This window comes from Sinohyriopsis cumingii, chromosome 4 (assembly GCF_028554795.1).
Source record: "Sinohyriopsis cumingii isolate HCF-2022 chromosome 4, ASM2855479v2, whole genome shotgun sequence".
In the NCBI taxonomy this organism is placed as follows: domain Eukaryota; kingdom Metazoa; phylum Mollusca; class Bivalvia; order Unionida; family Unionidae; genus Sinohyriopsis; species Sinohyriopsis cumingii.
The window spans coordinates 117,656,710-117,677,867 of record NC_142964.1 but is presented as its reverse complement, the minus strand read 5'-3'; the positions used below and the strand labels follow the sequence as shown (position 1 = coordinate 117,677,867).

Here is a 21,158-nt window from a genome sequence, read left to right as displayed (position 1 = left end):
ATAATTGTGACCTTAGTCCATATACCATTAAAGCATTAGCTGGAGACTGGCAAAAACAGTTTAATGCTTCCTAAATCAATCTTTATAAGTCATCCATCCAGAAAGTATTGTGGTTTAGATAGTTTAAGTGTACTAGTAGTTAGACTAGATTAACATTATTAACACAAATCTTGCATCCTCTATGTCTGTGTAATCATGTGATATCAAGAATAATGCTGTTATGCGAAATTTCAATAATATTTAATGAAAGTCGAACATATTTTTGTAACAGAACAGAAGGATACATAATACTCAACATAATTTATTCCAAGAACAATGAACATAAAATTCTCACAGTTGCAGCAACTTGGAGAAAGATTAACCATGAATGGAGCACATATCAATGATGGTTTTCTTGTAACTTGTGACTGGTGTTGACATGTTCTCTACCTGATGAATCTGGCTTTTCAGTGGCAAATTCAAACCTTTTGTTTGGGAGTTGACTCTGATCCTACACCCCAATATAATTGTCCAAATATCAATAATAGGGTGAGTAGGGTCAAAGGAAACTCAGATTAACATTTCAGGTGATGCTAACTTTTGCCCCTGGAAGCTTCTTTTCATTCTCTAATCATCAAAGGTCACAAGCAGAAGTCTACTGTTTTTTAATCTGAGTTTGAATAACAGCTTAATCTATCAATTGTTTAAAGTGTGAACACTTGTTTTCGTGCCTGACAGGCTATTTTAAGGACATGTGAGGTAGGATTAATGAAATCCATCATATGTATTGGTGTGGAATAGGGAAATTCTACCTTAGAGTCAGAATTTATGGGCTTCTCTTGGTATCACACACCAACATGTATGATGGATTATCATTCTTAAATTTCTTATGCACAGTTAGCTGTTGGAAGTATCTCTGTACAGAAGTGAGTGTGGTACAGTATTCTTGTTTCATGATTACATTTTAAGTTTTTAACCAGAATCATATAATTTAATTTCTGCACATTAAACAGGATACCAGCGGCAGCTGAAGTACAGACACCATGATGGTTCCTACAGTGCTTGGGGGGACAACGAGTATCAGAACAGTACAGGAAGTACTTGGTTGACAGCTTTTGTTGTCAAGTCCATGGCACAATCACAGTCATTCATCGATATTGACAGCAAAGACCTCCACTTAAGCATGCAGTGGCTCCTTAAGCACCAGAATGGAGATGGCTGTATTCAAAGTGTGGGTAAAGTGTTCAGCAGTTACCTGAAAGGAGGTCTGGCAGATGGGGAGAATGTTGGGGGATTGACAGCTTTTGCATTGATTGCACTGCTAGAGGCTGGAATTGACAAAAATGTAAGTGAGAGATATGCTAACCCTTTGCCACAATGAAGATAGCTTTGCCTATTTGTTCCTAAGTGCTGGATCTAAGGCAGCTGGGGAGGTCAGAGCCACATCAAATTTGATATACCTAATAAAGTGGAGTATACCATGCAGTGATGTCTCTCAATCTGCCCATCTCTCTATCCATCCATTCATCAGTCAATTTTGGTTTCTGCATAATAACATTTGTAGGTTGTGGACCGTGTTCAGACTTTGTGGATATCTTGCACTTGATATAAGGAAGATGCCTATCAGTTTAGTGGTCTTTGTGGTGGGGTCATTGTCACTGTGACTGAAAGAAACAAAATGGCTTCTACATGATAACTTGTATTCTGTATCACAGACCTGGACATGCATTATGGGTAAGTAACTCCACAAAGTCCCTGACATCTGTAAAAATTTATCTTTTGAATATGATACCCAATGAAAAGAATAGAAGAATAGTTTTATAAAAACCAAAGAAAAGGGACTGTTAAAATATAAAGTTGATAGAAATTAGTAAAAACTACAAGTATAATGATTAAGATTTGAAATGTTACTGAATCCAGACATTATCTAAATTCAGTTTCATCTTTCATGGATACCTGTAGATTTTTTTTCAGCTTAGTTCTTTTTTCCAGGATCCTGCTATTATTAATGGCTTCACATGTTTGAGTAAGCAGCAGACAAATGCAGACACATACACATTAACCGTCATGGCCTATGCCTACACCCTGTACAATGTTGACAGCCCCAAGCGGGGACAAATTATGGCTGAGTTGGAAGCCAGGACAAGGGTGCCAAGTGAGTATCTGCAGTGAAAACATTATTCATGAGATTATATTGGCTTGTGCACATTTGTTTGAAAGCACTGATATGAAAGCTTAATCACAATAATACACAACTTGCAGATTTAGATCTCTTGGGTGTAGGAGGTAAACAATTGTTGTCTGCTACAAGTTTTCCTTAAGAACAAATTCAGATTCCTTTACCTGGTTTAAGTAATTGAATGTTGACTTTCATTTCATCAACACTGAATTCACTATTTTTATGGGGTACCAATAGTCAGTGCCACAAATGCAAAGACTTAGATATTCTTCTATGGAAACAACAGGACTCTTTCCTCATTCCAATCAGTTACTTTAGGAAACATGGAAAATATTATTTTTACATTAACCTGGCTACAAGAACAGGTGAGCTTGTAGTATTGCCCTGTGTCAATCATGTCTCCTCTATATGTCAGCACATGACTGCTTGCACATATATTTCTGACCTGATTTTGATCAAACTTGAAAGATTGGATTTTACCATTATAGGCTTAGAAAAATTGGATTAGCTAGATTCTTGCATATTATTGAGGTGATTATGTAACTGATAGAGCTTGTTATCTCTCAGAAAGCCATATTTTTATCTAATTTTGCAGACACTTGGAATAAAGACATTCTATGAAGAAGATTTCAGTGAGTTCAGTAATTAGCAAGACCCACTTACATTACGGAGGTGATCTTGCATCTGATTGGCTGAGTTTCTTCCTACTCTGGAAGCCATATTTCTGATTTAGTTTTGATCAAGCATGAATTGTGGGATTATATTATCAGGATATCAGATGAACGTGATTTTGGGCAAGATTCATGAAGTGATCTTGCATCTGATTGACTGCGATTGTTAACAGTGTAAGTTGATCTGATTTTCATCAAACTTAGAATATATCATGATCAGTAATCAGCACTTGCAACCTCCAATCACTGGGGCTTGTATCATTGCTTACAATTTACCTACAAATCATACATGTACTATATAAATAATACTCTATATATATATATATATATATACATACAAACACACACACACATACATACACATACAGTGGTCCCCCTCATGAACACCCCCCTGACAGAGGCCCCCCCCCCACTCCCCTTTACAGCCAGAATCCCTTGGCACCAACAAGTTTGTGTTTAAAAGTGCCCCTCAAGAAAGGCCACCCTGCAAACGCAACCAGCAGCCACCATATTAGTGCACAAATGTAAAATTTACCCCTCACAAGCAGCTACATTTTATTATTAATTTGTACAGAACTCTATGTAATTACAGTGAGGTAAATAATCTGATTATCTTTCCAAATGTCTGTTTCTGGATGACAGGTTTTCGTTACTGAGAGAAGTTTTGGCTAAAGTACATGTACCATTAAGATTATTATTATATAAAGAATACTGACATTTGCAAGAAATGGGGTCAGCAGTGTTGTGACAGAGCTTTGGGCTTCACACAGTGGATTTTTTATTTAATTGACGATTATGACCGGATATTATTAATTGTCAAGATCATAGCATGGTCAGATAGAAATAGGGCCTGCAGTGCTTTGATAGAGCTTTGGGCTTCACACATCTGATATTTTTTGTTGAAATTGACAAGTACAACTGACATAATTGTCAAGATCATAACATGGTCAGATGGGCTAAAAACAGATTTTGTGGATTTAACACATGCACAGAGAAACAATTAACATTAAACATAACAGGGTACCAGACAAAGACAAAAAAATCACATGACAGTTCATGTACCACTTCCTGTATAATAAGGCATTTCGTTTACAAATGTTTCGTCTGCAAAATTATTTTGCAGTATTGTACGATTAGCCAAATAGGAAAAAATCATTACAAAACATTAACCTGTCATCATGTAAACAAAGAAATATTACTTGAGAAGAGAAATAAAAGTTACTGACGATGATGGGGAGAGTTCACATGCCGAAAAATTTAGGTTGGGAAAGTTTAAATAAACAAGAATGTAAAATAAGGAGAACATTCTGCAGCTGTGGGAAAATGTAGTAAATGGAAAGAGAATTATTTTAAATACCAAACAGCGTATGTACCAAGACTCAAATAACATTTTTGAATGGTTTTGTAATGTGCATGCCAACAATACCCCACTCACATTTCACGCCTTAGAATATGAACTATTATTTAACATTACCTTGAAATAAATCTGTTTTTAAGACAAGAACATTTTAATAATTAATGCTACTTTTAAATGAAGATATTAATTGCTTTAAGTTATATGTAGCTTTCCTACTATATACAAATATACATACACATCTCACAAATATAGTCCCCCTCTGGAAAGGCCACCAGTCTTATAAGACCACATTCTCAGTGCAGAAGGAGTGTCCGTATATGAGGGGGACCACTGTGTCAAGATAATGTAACTGGGTGGGACATCATGCTACATGTCTGTGACATGATGTCCCAGTGCTAGACATCACTATAAACTTCCACACTGCAGACATCATAGCAATATGACTGAAAAATTGTTAAAGCTACATCTAAAAAAAAAAAAAAATCACTCTTAGAAAGCCATATTTTTTTTCTAATTTTGCAGACACTTGGAATAAAGGCATTACCGTATTTACCGTATGTTTTCGGACACCTTTTTTTGTGGAAAATATAGTATTTAAATGCCTTGTAAGTTTTCGGACATTGCTCTGCTATAACGTTTTCTACAATTTATGTTTTCGGACACAATCTAGGAAGATCTGCGGCCTCGTTTTGTTGTAAAATTCACAGCGTGTTTACCGTTAATTTAACTGATACAAAATTCGCTTCATTTGGTAGATAATTATTTATTGTGATCATGAACTAATATAATTTAAATTTTTTAATCGTATGTATATATTTATGTATGTATGTATGCAGATAGATAGATAAACATTGTTATATTAAGCCATACACAATAAGTAGCAATATCAAAGAATGAAAAGAAATATGATTTAATGCTGTAATATATTTAAATATATTATTCAGTATCAAGTAGCTTGTTCATAGCCTTTTGTAGGTCCTCGGGCGAAAAGCCCTCAAATTCTTTATCACTATCATCATCCATATTGTTTAATTGTTTGTCATTTCTGATCAGCGCGTTTTCACTTCCGCTCAGATTGACACTGATGCCGCACACCTTGAAAGATTTAATTATCATTGTGCGCTTTTCCTTCAATGTGTCCATGGCATTTACAACCCAGTCCAATACAGTCCGTTTGCTGGCTGTCTTGATCCGTCTGTTGCTGCTTTCATTAGATGATATTAATGCATTCGTATCGTCCCTGATGTATTCCGTCCAGCTGCGGCGGAGGTAGCACTTAACAGGTTTATTGATGCTCACATCAAGAGGTCGCAGTTTGGATGTGCAGCCTCCAGATATTATTGCTGGCACAACGTTTCTGCGCCGCAACTGTTTCTTCACGTCGTCAGTGATGTGAGCCCGGAACGAGTCCATAACTAATAGTGATCGCTCTCTTCTGGTGAAAGGCAAATAAATTTCTTCAATCCATTGCAGCATTAGCGTTTCGTCCATCCATGCTTTCTCTTGAACTGCGATAATCCACCCTTTTGGAGCCTTCAGATCTAGCTGTCTCTTTCCCTTGAAAATAATCATTGGAGGTAATACATCGCCAGAACCTGCAACAGCTAGAACGACAGTAATGTGTCTCATCTCCACGCCAGTTGTACGAATCAGAATGCTTTTCGTTCCTTCTTTGTCCATCATTTTCCCTGGCACAAGATCAAAGTACATCGGTGTCTCGTCCATGTTAATAATAAACTTATTGTCAAACTCGTCCTCCTCACGTATATCCATCACAAACTTGTGGAACGAAGCAATCATTTCTTCCAAATCTTTTGGTAAACGTTGGGCAAGAGAGGTCCTGCTTCTGAGCACAAAGTCATGTCTTTTCATGAAACTCCCCATGAACGACTGGCATGGAATTTGCTCTCTGGAAATTCTGTTGAGACAAGCTCCTTGGCATATATACATGTTCCCTCAACACTGACTGGAATTTGTAAGTCATGTTGAGTGAGCACCCATTGAGCTATCTTATCATCCATAGCTTGTCCATATGAAATGGGTCATCCACACTTAGGCAAATGTCCGTTCAAGTTCAGATCGGCAGAAAAGTCCATTTTCATCCAGGTACTCACCGTGGATTTCGGAATCTTGAATTTTTCTGCTGTAGGTCTAATTCCCAGACATTTTGCATTGTTAACGATATCCTGCTTTTGCTTTAATGTATAATGTTTATAGTGACCATGTACAGAACCAGGTGGAGCACTCTCGGGTTCAAGATAATCAGACTCGTCATCTAGAGCAGCTTTCTTCGTAGGCGGTTCTTTTTGTGATGCATCCTCAGAATCATTAATTCGAAGTTGCTTCTGTGGACGGCCTACTGGCCTCTTTGGAGACGATTTCGGCAAAGGAGAGTCTCTCCACGAACTAGGCAGTGCCTCCTCGTTTGTTGCATAATGTATGATAAACTTATCCATCAAAATTATTACAGTACTAACAATATTATGTTTCACAACGACAGCTATCCAGTATATAAACTTTTGATAGTGGTGGGTATTTTATTTATACTTTATATTTTAATAGCTTGATTCGGCTAAAAGAATATAATTGGTTGTGGGTGTAGACATTGTTACACATGAAACCACATCAGACAGGTGTGACAGTTATGGCTTTGATTAGAAACCATGACCCCAGCTTTATATCATTAAACAATACATTGAAGAGTCGGTATGGATTAGTAAAATTCATTGGCATTGTGCAACAAAACAAACCCCTTATCCCTGAGGCATTATATACCAAGGTTTCAACATAGTTATTGTTCTGTTGGTAGTAAACCTCTTTGTAGATGATAAATATTGATTGTGGGTGCTAAATGTTCGTACATCGTGTGCTCTTTTAATGAAATCCAGATGGCTGCATTTTATTTCCGAACACACATGTCAAAGAAATCCCACAAGTTTTATTATTAACAATTATCACCTAGACACCTTGAAATCTCTGACATACCGGTACATCAAAACAATCTTTGAGCAGTTGATTGTTTCGAGTCAGCAAGCTCTACTCATTTTGAAGCTACCCTCGGCTAGGTGGGGAGAAAAAAAAAGAGAGAACCACAACAAATAGACCACCTTTATTTAAAAAAAAAATACCAACATATTAAACACGCCAACTCGTATATTGCAACTTGCTTGTTATTTTTACCCTTCCTATGCATGCATACAGCACTCACCCCATATGGAGCCTCTCACCTTTGGTGCTCTAAGATTAGCCATCATACATGTACCGGTATTTCTACTCTCGATACTAATGTTTCTGTCATAAATATCTTAAAAATTATAATTCCAAAATCTTTTTATTTAGTTTGCATTAATATCTTAATTACACAGAAATTAAGCTTGCGCGCGTTGGTAATGTAGATTTTAATGATCACCGATTAGCAGAGGGTTAAACTGTGGATTGCAAGATTATATAGTAATATGGCGGTTCTTTTGGAAAATATGCACACAATCACAATCGTGGCTCTAATACGTGTATGGCTGTGTTTTCTGGTGGATGGACATGTATCCCATAGACAAAATAGGCAAGTAATGCCTGATTTTCTTTTATTATCCTTTGCGTGGTGCTTGACAAAATACTTGTTTTACTTCATGGCAGCACGTCGTCATGTGAGCTAATGGTAACTTCGTTACAGACATGGGGGGGGGATAAATCTATCTTCAAATGTATGTTTTCGGACACCTAATTAAAGAATTTGATATGTATTTGGACGACAAAAAAAGTAATTATTTGTTGCAGTCCGAAAACATATGGTAAATACGGTATATGAAGAAGATTTCAGTGAGTTCAGTAGTTAGCAAGACCCACTTATATTAGTGAGGTGATCTTGCATCTGATTGGCTGAGTTTCTTCTTACTCTGGAAGCCATATTTCTGATTCAGTTTTTGATCAAACATGAATTGTGGGATTATCTTATCAGGATATCAGATGAATGTGATTTTGGGCAAGATTCATGAAGTGATCTTGCATCTGACTGAGATTGTTAACACTCTGTAAGTTGTATTTCTGATCTGATTTTCATCAGACTTAGAATATGATTTAATACTGGCATGATCTTAGATGAAACAACAGGAATCCTTCCTCACTTCAATCAGTTACTTTAGGAAGCACGGAAAATATTATTTTTAGATTAACCTGGTCACAAGGACAGGTGAGCTTGTAGTATTGCCCTGTGTCAATCATGTCTCCTCTGTATGTCAGCAGATGACTGCTTTCACTTATATTTCTGACCTGATTTTAATCAAACTTGAAAGATTGGATTTTACCATTATGGGCTTAGAAAAATTGGATTAGCTGGGTTCATGCACATTATTGAGGTGATCTTGTAACTGACAGAGCTTGTTATCTCTCAGAAAGACAACCGCTCCGGTGGCCTAGTGGTTAGAGAGTCTGCCTCGGATGCGGGAGGTTGTGTGTTCGATCCCCAGTCGAGTCATAACAATAACTTACAAAAATGATACTAACACTCTGAATATATTATTTTATTGGAATTTTCTCTGGTTTGGTCATAGACAGGATCTGTTAAGTGAGTCCTGCACATATTGAGATGATATTGAATATGTTTGGCTTTAGTTTGTTTTGTCTCCAAAACTAGACTTGTCATCCAGTTTCAACAAAACATGGTACATAGGTTTATATCTTCATGATATACATGAATTTGATTAAAAATAGGAGGCTATACAAATTAGTTATGCCTTTATCTTTGGAAAGAATAGTTTTCAAAGTATAGTCAGATAGGTAAAAGTCAGCACAATATAAAATTTATAAAAATTACATACGGTGTTATTTTTGCAATACTGCATTAACCTGCTTAGTATAATGGTCAACTGGTACATATTACTACTCAGGTGAGTGATATTAGGCCTTATTGGTCCTCTTCAACACAATAGAATTGATGCTAAAACAATAAGTGAGCTCATTCTGTGATACATACTGTAGCATTTGTGCACTGATGGTATGCAATTTAGATTACATTGATGGTATACAATTTAAATTACTTTGCATTGATAGTATGCAATATAAATTACTTTGCATTGGCTGTATGCAATTTAAATTACTTTTCATTGAAATTATGCAGTTTAAATTACTTTGCATTGATGGTATACAACTTAAATTACTTTGCATTGGCTGTATGCAGTTTAAATTACTTTGTTGGCCAGATCCAGGTCAGAAACACTGGATCCGAGAAGAGGAGGAGAAGAAGAGAAAGGATAGCAATTACTTTTACTGGAGAGCACCCTCTGCTGAGGTCGAGATGACTGCCTATGTGTTGATGGCATACATTGCAGGTGGACAAGAGGGTGCTGTGAGTACGGCACAGCCTGTTGTACAGTGGCTGACCAAACAGAGAAATGCTCAAGGAGGATTCTCTTCTACACAGGTTTGGAGACTGTTTGGTATTTCATAAAAAAAAAAATTTATCCTGTCACATCTATGAATGCAGTGCATTTTCTGGTTGGTTAAACATCAAATCTTATTCAGCAAAACCTCCAGTATCCTGTCTGAAACTTTGACATCATTTGGATTTATAAGCAAGTATATACAGTATATTTAGAAGGTCTTTGGGCTTTTGTTGGGAGTTGTCAGGAGAACAAACAACATAGACCCTAATTTCCAGTACATTATGCAGTGACAGTCAGGGTTATTGTTTGCAGTTGGACTTGACTTATATAAGCAAGTATATACACTAGTATGAATATTAATGGATTTTTATCCTCAAATACAAAACTTTATTTGATAATGTAACTGGACACTGAATTTACAACAAGCAAGTGATGTAAGACCTGGAATTAATTTTGGACCTGGTTTCAGATGGATGACCATTTACCCATCAGTATGCAGGAACTTGGATTAGACCTTCCAGATATACGGTATATATTCACTCGTAAGTCGAATCCAACTGTGAACAGTACAGAACCAGATCTGCTGTCACATAATGTGCTGGCAGATCAGGGTCTATGCTGGATTAGGAGTTATCAGCAAAACAAACAAGCTTAGAATAGCAAGTGTGTGCTGGAAGGCTTGTATCATTTAAGATTACAATGGCAAGCAGGAGATAGAAAGGCTTGTACCAGTTTGATTCTGGGCATATTGCATACAGTTTGACAGCTAAAGAAAAACAAATCAGTAAGAAGTTGTATCTTCCATCCAAACCTCTGCATTATTTAGTATCTTTTGATGAAATTCATTTGACTTTGTTTCTTTCATAAAGATTTTGGCAACAAAAGAAAATCTCTCACCATAGCAGAATAATAATGTAGTAATGGTGCGTAATTAGATATGCATGAAATAAACAGTTTTTTTTTTTATTTCAGGACACTGTGGTTGCTTTGCAAGCCCTGTCTATGTATGCCACTCTGGTCTACCAAGGAGGTCTGGACATATCAGTCAGGGTGGACACTCCAAGTAAGTCATACCAAACTGGTATTAATGACTCAAACAGCCTTGTGTTGACCACCTGGGACTTGTCACCACAGACTACCAAGCTTAATGTACAAGTGCATGGAAAGGGCTGTACCATGGTACAGGTGAGAACAAATCCTGTATTGTACTTCCTTAAGTTGGTTGATATATCCAGATGTTTTATTACCTCTGTTGTCTTTAATGCAGTTTTTATTCCTTCAGTTGGTGTATGTCCTCTTTTTTTGTACAAACTACCTGTGGATTGTCTAGATTTTAGTGTCTTTTTTCATTTGGAATGGACAAGTTGTTCATTCCTCATATTGCTTGTTAAAACCAGTCTATATAGGACCTGTGGGCAGCATAGGAAAGTGTTCTTTATGGACTGGTGTTCTTATATACATATTGTAGTTAATAATGAATCATAAATGCAAAAGAATTTGGATCCCAACAGTCTTGTTATTTATTGTCATACACCTTTGGTATTGTGGCTAAAAATAATAAATATATGACAATTAGGAACCCATCAGTCTTGTAATTTATGGACAGATACCCTTGATATTTCGATTGGAAATTGTCTTAAATGTTTGTGAAATAGAAACCCATCAGTATTGTCCTTTATGGATAGGTACCCATGATAATTTGGTAAAAAATTGTTATAAATGTTAGAGAATTATTAACCCGTCAGTGCTCACCTTTATGATTGTCAGTCCTTTCTATGGAGGTTTTATTGTATAGCTAAGGAAGAAGAATGACAAAAATCACGAGTTCAGACTTTTTCAGTTGTTTATATCTTATATAAAATGTTTGGAATTATGTCTCTATATTTTTTATTTGTCTATACACTGTGACCTCACTATAACACAGTAGTTGGAAGCCATAGAACCTGACTGCATTAAAGAATGAACAGTGTTATAAGCAGCCAGGTCAGTTAGCTGAAGAAAATGTACCCGAAAAAAGTGAGGGGTGTAGGTAATAAGTGTGGGCGTTAAAATAAGTGCTTCATCAGGACTGTTGCCATCTTAAATTGATGCATATTAAATGAGAAATACACATGTAGTGAAAACAGAGAAGACATATGTAATAGTTTACATTATTTAGAGAACCACGAATTGGTATATATATGTAAATCCTGTTTATATATAAATGTCTAATGTATAGCATGAATAGAGAGTATCAACACCATGTACTCACCCGCGAACCTCATCATATACATTGAATCCACAATACAAGTGATTCCATTGAAAATATGCACACACACTGCTTTAAAATATTCACTAATTTTGTAACAGGTCATATTGGTCAGAATTCAGTGGAAAAACATAGCACAATCCAAGTCGGTGAAAGTTAGTTTGCGTTTTAAGCCGCCGTTGGTAGCGTTCGTAAGCATAAACATTCTCCCTACAAAAAGGAAACTTTCACAGCACTTTTAATGTGTTCTAGTCACATTGGAAAATGCAAAAATCCATCACTTTTATTTAAGTTTGGTACTGACTTCCTTTGAAGAAAAGTTCTTTGCTGTTATTGAAAGATTGTAGTCAGCTTTGTTTGATGAAGGGTGCATGCGCTATTGAGGTCACTGCTAAAGGACAGCTTTGAGAACCAAACAAATGCCCATTTCTTATTGTGGCAGCAACATCAAATAATTGTATCCATGATTGGTATTTTTTCCATTTGCTGAGTACGCTTTCATGAGTCGGTGCTTCAAAGGTAATCTGTTTCCTTTGAAATTTCAGCAATCTATTTTATCTGGGTACATTTATAAAAGGGAATTGGCCGTAGTTTGGACTATTCTAGTTACTGTCCCTCCATGCCTATTGAATAAACCAATAAGAAAGATGTATTTATTCTTTTTACATTTGTGGTAGCAGCGTGATGCTGTTTTCCACGCATGCGTCTGAAAATTAACAAAGGGTGGACGGACGTTAGAGACGCAGGTGTTCTGATGACAGGGAATTATTACAGAATATATGAGTGTTCTGAAGGATTTAATTCTGAGTGAAAAGAAGAGGAATTTATTACCATCCACTTACAAATGTCAGTCTTTTTGTAAAGATATTAATTACTTGTGAGCAGACGAAAATCCGATGAAAGATAGATTCTGAGACAATGCCTCATCCAGTTGATGTCCGTTACCAGAAATGTCAACAACATAAAAGCGGGTATTTCACAGGATACAAAACTCATGCTAGATGTCAAGATAAGCGGATTATGATCTAACAATGCACTGTTTAGATGGTTTGTCAATATGGACAAAGAATTTGTTTTTGTAACAATAGATAAATTTCAGTGCATTTTATATCCAGTTTGCGGCTTACTTTCATGGGGCCTCTGAATTTCTGCACTCCAAACCAATGGTTGTATATAAAAGTATAAACAGCCAACAATGTCGCCAATAAAATAAAAAAGCCACATGGTATGTTTTGCAGCCAATAAGGAAAAACAATCCAGGTTTGCGACATTTGCAAAGACCTACACAATCCCAGAATAAACTTTTTGTGCGTTTTTTTTCCTACTTTTAAGAAGAAGAAAATACTTTTTCGTGTACGAGAAAAATACATATAAAATTTCAGGAGCCAAGCCACAATCATCTTGTATTGTTTTTTTTTTTGTACTTCTTAAGAAAGAATTTTTTTCTGCACAAGAAAAATACATGTATATGAAATTTCTGGAGCCACACCATGACCGTGTTATGTCTGAATTCGTGTTAAAATAAAGCGCACTATAGCGGGGTCACTGTATTTTTGTACTTATATCATGTTTTCAGATCTGAATGCCAAACATTTCTTTGTATGTTGTTTTTCATTGTTAACTCACTGATATTCCTCAGTATTGTACATACCCACACAGATAAAGCTTATTTTCACTGAAATTACTCATACAAATTTTATTACAGATTAGTTTGTAACTTGGTCATTGCACCTATAATTTTTTTTCATCATTTGATGCTGAAAACATTTACAGAAGAATTTAAATTTTTCAGGCCAATATGAAATACAACATATACAAGGATGATGAGAAGGAGACAGGTCAAGTCTCATTTGAGGTCAGGGTCGATGTGTATACATCAGGGACTAATATTGACAACTGCAAGAGAAGAACCCTTAGAATCTGTGCAAGGTAAGCAACTTGGATGAGAAGCACATGCTGGAGAGATGGTAGATTTCCTTCTAACAGATACTAACAGCTTTTAAACATGTGCTGATTTACAGCAGTTTAACAGATGGTAAATTTGCCTCCAACTGTTTCTAACTTACACCTGCTATATACATACAGCTGCCAAACACATTCTAATTTGCAGCTGTTTAACAGATGGTAAATTTGCTTCCAACAGATACAAACTTACAGCTGCCAGACACATACAGCTGCCAAATACATAGATCTGCCAAACACATGCTAATTTACAGCTGTTTAACAGATGGTAAATTTGCCTACAAAGGATGCAAATTTGTTGGCACTAAACAAATGCTAATTTACAGCTAAGCAGAGGGTAAATGGTAAATTTCATTCCAGCAAATGCTTACTTATGGCTGGTAAACAAATGCTAACTCGTTGCTCCTAAATTGAGGGTGAAAAAGTAAAGTTGCTAACCTACAGCTGGTAAACAGATCTGAGTAAAGCTAGAGACCTTGAACAGGTAATTTTTCCTTTGAAATAAAACAGAGTGCAGAGTGAATACAAATGTAATGCAGAATGAATGAAAATGGAATGCAGAATGAATGAAAATGAAATGATCAATGCATTTTGAAGAAAATGGCAAGTGCAAATGTGAAACAAAAATCCCATTCATGAATGGATATAAAAATTTTTTGTTTTCAAGATTTTGCTAGATTTCCATGGTTGAAAGTCCTTTCACATAATAATCCAGGATCGGGTTCTTTACGTTAACTCATTTTCTTCACTTCATTCTGAGACATTTTTCCTGTTGAGCAGACATAACAAATGGCTTTAATTGATGTGATAACATCATCACCTCTGGTTGCATCTGTACAGCTTTTATTTGAAAGAATGAAATAAAAAGTAAAATTTTCAGCTGCAGTTATATTTCAATTGCTTTTGTTGGCGTTTGAATTATCTAATTTAAACACACTTTTAATTAGTCAAAATAAAATAATTTTTTTTCTCTCCCTTTAATACTCTAAAAAATGGAACACATGACAACAGGAAATGCATTTCCATTTAAATCCAAATGAGTGAAAATGAAAGAAAATAATGAATGATACCTGCAATATCTGAATGAATTTCTGAGATCATAAACAAGCAATGGCAGAATGATAGATGCAATGAAGTGTAAGTGGAATACAGATGGAATGCGAATAAAATGTAAACAAAATGCAGATGTGGTAAAATTACTCATTTCAGTGTCTACAACTAAACAGATGTTAAAATATTACATTCAACAAATAATAATTTATAGCCACTAAATATACTAAGTTACAGTTGTTCAACATATACTAACCTATATCTGCTTAAATGATGCTAAATTGTATCTTCTTAACAGATACTTATCATAAGCCAACTCAAGCTGTTTAACAGATACATATCATATGCCAACTCAAGCTGTTTAACAGATACTTATCATATGCCAACTCAAGCTGTTTAACAGATACTTATCATACGCCAACTCAAGCTGTTTAACAGATACTTAACACATGCCAATTCAATCTGCTTAACAGATACTTATCATACGCCAACTCAAGCTGTTTAACAGATACTTATCATACGCCAACTCAAGCTGTTTAACAGATACTTATCATACGCCAACTCAAGCTGCTTAACAGATACTTAACATACGCCAACTCAAGCTGCTTAACCATGGTGCCACATTTATGTAGCAGGAGGTAGTAGCCTACTTCTGCGCTCTGTAGCGTCAAGGGCATGTATGATACACTAAAGTGGGTGGTATTATAGAAAGGTAGACAGATGTAGCGCATCAATAATACCAGATAATCTGGATGTTTTAGTTCTACTACGAAATACAAAGGGAAAAACCTAATTTTTGGGACCCTTTTTATTTTTCACGCAAATTTCGCCTGTGGTCGGAATCCGATTTTGTGTCTGGATTTTAGACTTTTTGGCCTCAGATCTAAGGCAGACCAAACTGAACTGCACACAGACAGGTGAATCTTTGCAAAAAGTAGGATAAGATGGGCATTTGGAATAAAGAGTGGTCTCGATATGAAAATGATTGGATGGTTAAGCAACAAACAAACAAAACTCAAACTTTTACCCTTCTGTTCATGCATGAGCAAAATAACCAATGGAAAATAAAGTTTCTAACACAACTAGGCATTAGGCTAATGGTAAATATCTGTTGATAGTGAATGTATTCCGATATATTCAGAAATAGCCCCCAAAATGTGTTACCTACTTCAGGCGAAAACAACATGAACCTCCAGGGATTAATGGGTGAATTTTGATGATGTCACCAAATTTGAATATCCCTTGCGTATTTAATCACTTGTGCAGCAACATTGCACATAAATTACAAATTTAGCCATTCCTTGACAATTTGTTAAAAAAACATTCCAAAATCCTTGTTAACTCATTAACCCTTGGCACCGCATTTACATGTCAGGAGGTAGTAGCCTACTGCTGAGCTCTGTATGATCAAGATCATGTATGATATGGTAAAGTGGGTGGTATTATAGAAATTTAGATGTAGCTCTACAATGATCCAAAATAATCTGGTTCTTTTAGTTGCACTACAAAATACAGAGGGGAAAAATCTAATTTTTTTTACCCATTTTTTTTTTTTTTTTCAACCCAAAATTTGCCATTGGTTGGAATCTGATTTTGTTTCTGGATTTTAGACATTTTGGCGTCAGATCTAAGGCAGACCAGTCTGAACTGCACACAGACAGGTGAACCTTTCCAAAAAGTAGGATAAGATGGGCATTTGGAATAACCATGGAAAACGATGTTTCTAGCTCAACTAGGCATTAGGCTAATGGAAAATCTCTTGGTAGTCTATGTTTTTAGAAATAGCCCCCAAAATGTGTTTCGTACTCGCATTTCAGGTGAAAATGACAAGAACCTCCAGGGGTTAATGAGTTAACAGATACTTAACATAAGCCAACTCAAAGCTGCATAACATTACTTAACATAAACAAACTCAAGCTGCTTAGCAGATACTTAACCTATGCCAACTCAAGCTGCTTTGCAGACACTTAACATATGCCAACTCAAGCTGCTTTGCAGACACTTAACATATGCCAACTCATGCTGCTTAACATATGCCAGCTCAAGCTGCTTAACAGATGCTTAACATACACCAACTCAAGCTGCTTAACAGATGCTAAGATATAGTTGCTTTCAGAAAGTGAGATCCTAAACGATGGTGAGCTTCCCAAAGTAAGTCTTTTCAAAGATACATATATAATGAAAGGATTTTCAAAGAAAGAACTTTCAAAGATACCTGTATATTGTTAAGGGCTTTCAAAGGAAGGACTTTCAAAGATACATATATTATGTTATACAACACCATATAAGATGGACTTGAAATATTTACATATGATTAAGGATGGCCTGTAGATATGTACAACAGTTTTAAAAGTTATATCTATCCCCTTGCAGAGGAGGCCTTGTGACAATGTCATGGCAATATCTGATGTTATAAAAGTTAATAATTATGAAAAATGAGGGTACGGTAATGATTTGAAGTGATTTCTGGTTGGGGTTTTATTTTTTCACTAATTCTCATTGCAGATATGCACTGCCCAACTTTTCAAATATGGCCATTGTGGAAGTAAAGATGATCACTGGATGGATTCCTGTTAAAAGCAGTCTCAAGGAGGTATGAAATACTTTGCTCTTATACTTGTGATCATTCCTTGATCATTCTTTTTATTTCTTAGAGTTTGCTTCCATTGAATGCATTTTCCTGAGTGATTTCTCTCTCGCGCTTAATGAGGACATAAAGATGCGTTCTTGAGTTTTGACATACTGATTAATAACACTTGTAAATTTAGGTCAAAAGTTAGCATGTATTATCGATATTTGTTTTCTGCTAGTACCTGGTTCAGTTCCAGAATATTCATGTTTGCAAATAAATTCTTTTTTAAATTTGATCTTTTATTTTTTTTCTTCACCAAAAACAGTTCTCATCAGCAAAATGAAGTTACATGTATTTCCTTAATATTTTGTTGAACAAACGTTCTTTTGATTAGCAGGTCTTTCTGTGACTGAATAATTTTGTCACTGTGGTTCTTAATAAATCAGTTTCAGCTGATTTGTCATAAAGCATTATATCTATCTCTTCTTGCTCCCCATTTGTAATGTTAACTGTAAGTACATACACTACTTAAATTTTCCACTTTATTCATCAAAAAGTACTTAAGAAGCATTCTATTTGACCAATTTTATGAATACTAGTGTTTATAGCATACAAGGCACTTGGATTCGTAATATGGAGAATGTCATCGTAAGTTTGACCTGGGCAAAACATACCATGGCAGACCTGAATTTTATTTGTGTATGCAGGTGGGATTTTATAAGGTTAATTATTTTCTCATCTTTACAAGTTTTATGCAAAAGGGTCTTAGTTGAGTTGTCAGACTGTTTTAATAGTTCTACTTGGAGGTGGGATCTGGGTTGTCACTATTTATAAACAGTAGTGGTATTTTAAAATATTACTTTTATAGTATATGACTTAAATTTGACTAAATTTTCTGGGGTTTTTTAATTATTTTTTTTCTTTGCTTAGCTTTTGGCAGCAAAGCAGATCCAGAAGTATGAGATTAATCCAGATAATGTCGACTTCTACTTTGATGAGGTGAGTAATTGAAAAAATATCTATCATACTGTACCATGTACACTCACTTATGTCAGGTCCAACTGCAGACTGCATAGACCCAGATCTGCCATCCCATAATGCACTGGGATTAGAAACAATTATTAGAACAGATAACATAGACCCTGATCTGCTGATGCATTACACATCATTCAGAAATTTCTGTCATTTGCACTTGAACCTGATTTGTACATGAATATATATTGTATGTTATTCCCATTGTGACACTTTTGATCTGATGATGTTTATAGTGTTTTGGTTTCACGCCTCTGTTTACTACTCTTTGTCAGACATTTATGTTTGTACTTAAATAGCTTTTAAAGAAATTTTTGAGGATATTTTATTTTTGTGGAAAACTGATACAAGAAAGACAAAACTATTACAGATATTACCTGTGTTTTTAGTAAGAAAAGTTGATTTCTTGCTGCTGGACCCTGATGGGTTTGATTGAAACATAATCAGAGAGGTACCTGTCTAGAAGTCTTTTCGACTGAACTGTCATCTACATAGTTTTCAGTTCATGTTAAAAGCTATAACACATGATAGGCAGACTACCTGGTTGAAAGATGAACAGAAATAAAAGATTATTTAACAGTGTCTGAAGGAAAGGCTGTGATAATATGTTACTTTTCATTGTTCCAAACAGGATACTGATGAAACTATTGTGATGTACATTTTCTTGCTCTGTTGTTAGTAGACAGTGAGACATAGAATCACTTTTATTCTGCCAGCAACAGTTTGTTAGGTATTTGTGTTTTTCTTTTGCATTTTTGTCCTAAACTCTTTAATGGATTCTCATGTACTAGGCATAAGTCACTATGAAGCTAAGACAATTCATTCTGTGACACACTTGCTAACCCCATTGACCTTGGGGTCAAGGTCACAGTTATTGAAAATTTGCATTTAAGTTTTGGTTAAAGTTTTTAATTTTCTTAAACCCTTTGATGGATATTGTTCATACTTGGCATGAATAATTATGAAGTGAACACCATTCTTGCTTGTCTGCCTTTTTGATTTTGGGGTCAACATCGTTGTCAGAGAAAATGTTCAAAGTTTGGTTTGGTTGAAGTTTTTTCATTTACCTATATGTTCTAAATTCCTTGATGAATACTTTCATAAATATGATAAATCATTATGCAGTCAGGTCAATTCATTTTGTTGTTTCCATCTACAGTGATAGATAAGGGATGGACAGTCCTGTACAGCCTTGGGAGTGGGCTCAGGAAGATGTCACACTTTCCATTATGGTGGACTCAAATGAGTTCTTAGAGAAACGGGTGGTGATGGTCCCTTACCCTCTGCTAGGGTCCCTAGCTCATTCGCACTGGTTGGGCCAAGTGTTGGAAGAGGAGGAAGTTTGGATGTTGAGTGAGGTTGTGAACAAATTTTACTGCCTCCATTCCCAGTCATGTGTCCAAAATCTTCTGGCAAAAAGATTCTTTCCAGTCTGGAGAGGCTGTCAGGGGCATCATTTTCTTGATGGTCTAGGAGCTTACACAGAAGTTTTTCCAGAGATAAGCATTCACTATGCAGCAAAAGTAGTGGTCTGTCCCTTCTTCTATGCTGTGGCTGCTGGCCTCGACCTAGATGATCTCCAGGTTAAAACCTTGAAGGCATTGAAGAATAAAGCCTAGACTCTATTGCATGCTCGTCTCAATTTGGCAGTCTCCTTTTGTCTCTTCAAGAAAGATTCACTTTCTCCAGCAGTACTTAAGCATTTGCTGAGTCTGTAGTGAAGATGTGTCATGTATTCTCCACGTCGATGGTGTTCTCTGCGAAGCTTCTTCTTTTCCTCCACAAGGATGCCATCTTGGAGATGTCAAAGGTTTTGTTGGATCACGACAGCAATCTTTCAAGGTTTGTACTTCATAAGGTGGAGATGCTCTTTGGAGGTTTCATCCCCTCCATAGCATCACAGGATTCACAGCAGTTCAGGGTCCTAAGAAGCATGCCAAGAAGATTGTCTACCATGACTGCCCTATTGGACCTTATCACAAGTCTTTACTGGCATCTTTGTAATCTCATTTTGAGCCTCATTATCTTGCTCACTAATACCTAGATAGGAACTCTTATGTATGTTTTGTGTATTATCAAAAAAACCTTAACCCATGTATGATACTGTCTTTGAGATCCTCATAAGACTGTTTTCCTGCTCTCCTTAGCATCAGTGAGAAGAATCAAGTGTTATGCTTTGTCAATGGATAAGGGTTATTGACAGTTCTGAGGTAATTACTATTTGGTTTCTCTACCTTGCCATGAATCAGCTACCTTCATTCAGTAGCTTCTCCTAGTCTTATCTGTGCTGGGAATGATCACAATAGGCTCTTTGCTCAGTTAGAGCTTTATGGTGTTATTTGGTTTCTGAAGAGAGATGGAATGGTCGAAAAATTGCCTATTCCTGCCTAATGGTCCAAATTGCCTATTCCTGCCTAATGGTCCAAATGGCGTATTCCTGCCTAATGGTCTGAATTGCCTATTCCTGCCTAATGGTCTGAATTGCCTATTCCTGCCTAATGGTCCAAATTGCCTATTCCTGCCTGTTAAGTGTTCCTCTGCTATTTTGACAGTCACTATTTCAAGGTGAATTGGCCTCACTGTCAAGAGAACCTGTCAGTCCCTTATTGAGAGGGACTGTTCTTTCATGAGAATTGAAGCCCATGATGTTAGGGCTATTACTAAATAATGGGCCTGTTTGAATCACACTTCCTCAAATTAAGTTATACCTTCTGCCTTTCTCTTCCTCTT

At 36.1% G+C, this 21,158-nt stretch overlaps 1 protein-coding gene across 3 annotated transcripts in view; it reads left to right on the top strand.

Moving 5' to 3' along the window:
• Positions 1-21,158, top strand: part of LOC149801965 (alpha-1-macroglobulin-like) — a 251,727-nt gene that overhangs the window by 187,040 nt on the left and 43,529 nt on the right. For all 3 annotated transcript variants that reach the window (XR_016420765.1, XM_089956363.1, XM_089956364.1), the window contains 7 exons: positions 993-1,324; positions 1,972-2,134; positions 9,382-9,602; positions 10,537-10,749; positions 13,605-13,741; positions 17,330-17,417; positions 18,327-18,395. Coding sequence is in view for 2 of the 3 variants with exons in the window: in XM_089956363.1 (XP_089812489.1) it covers positions 993-1,324; positions 1,972-2,134; positions 9,382-9,602; positions 10,537-10,749; positions 13,605-13,741; positions 17,330-17,417; positions 18,327-18,395 (1,223 nt within the window). In the remaining variant the exon portion in view is untranslated. The remainder of the gene's footprint in view (positions 1-992; positions 1,325-1,971; positions 2,135-9,381; positions 9,603-10,536; positions 10,750-13,604; positions 13,742-17,329; positions 17,418-18,326; positions 18,396-21,158) is intronic.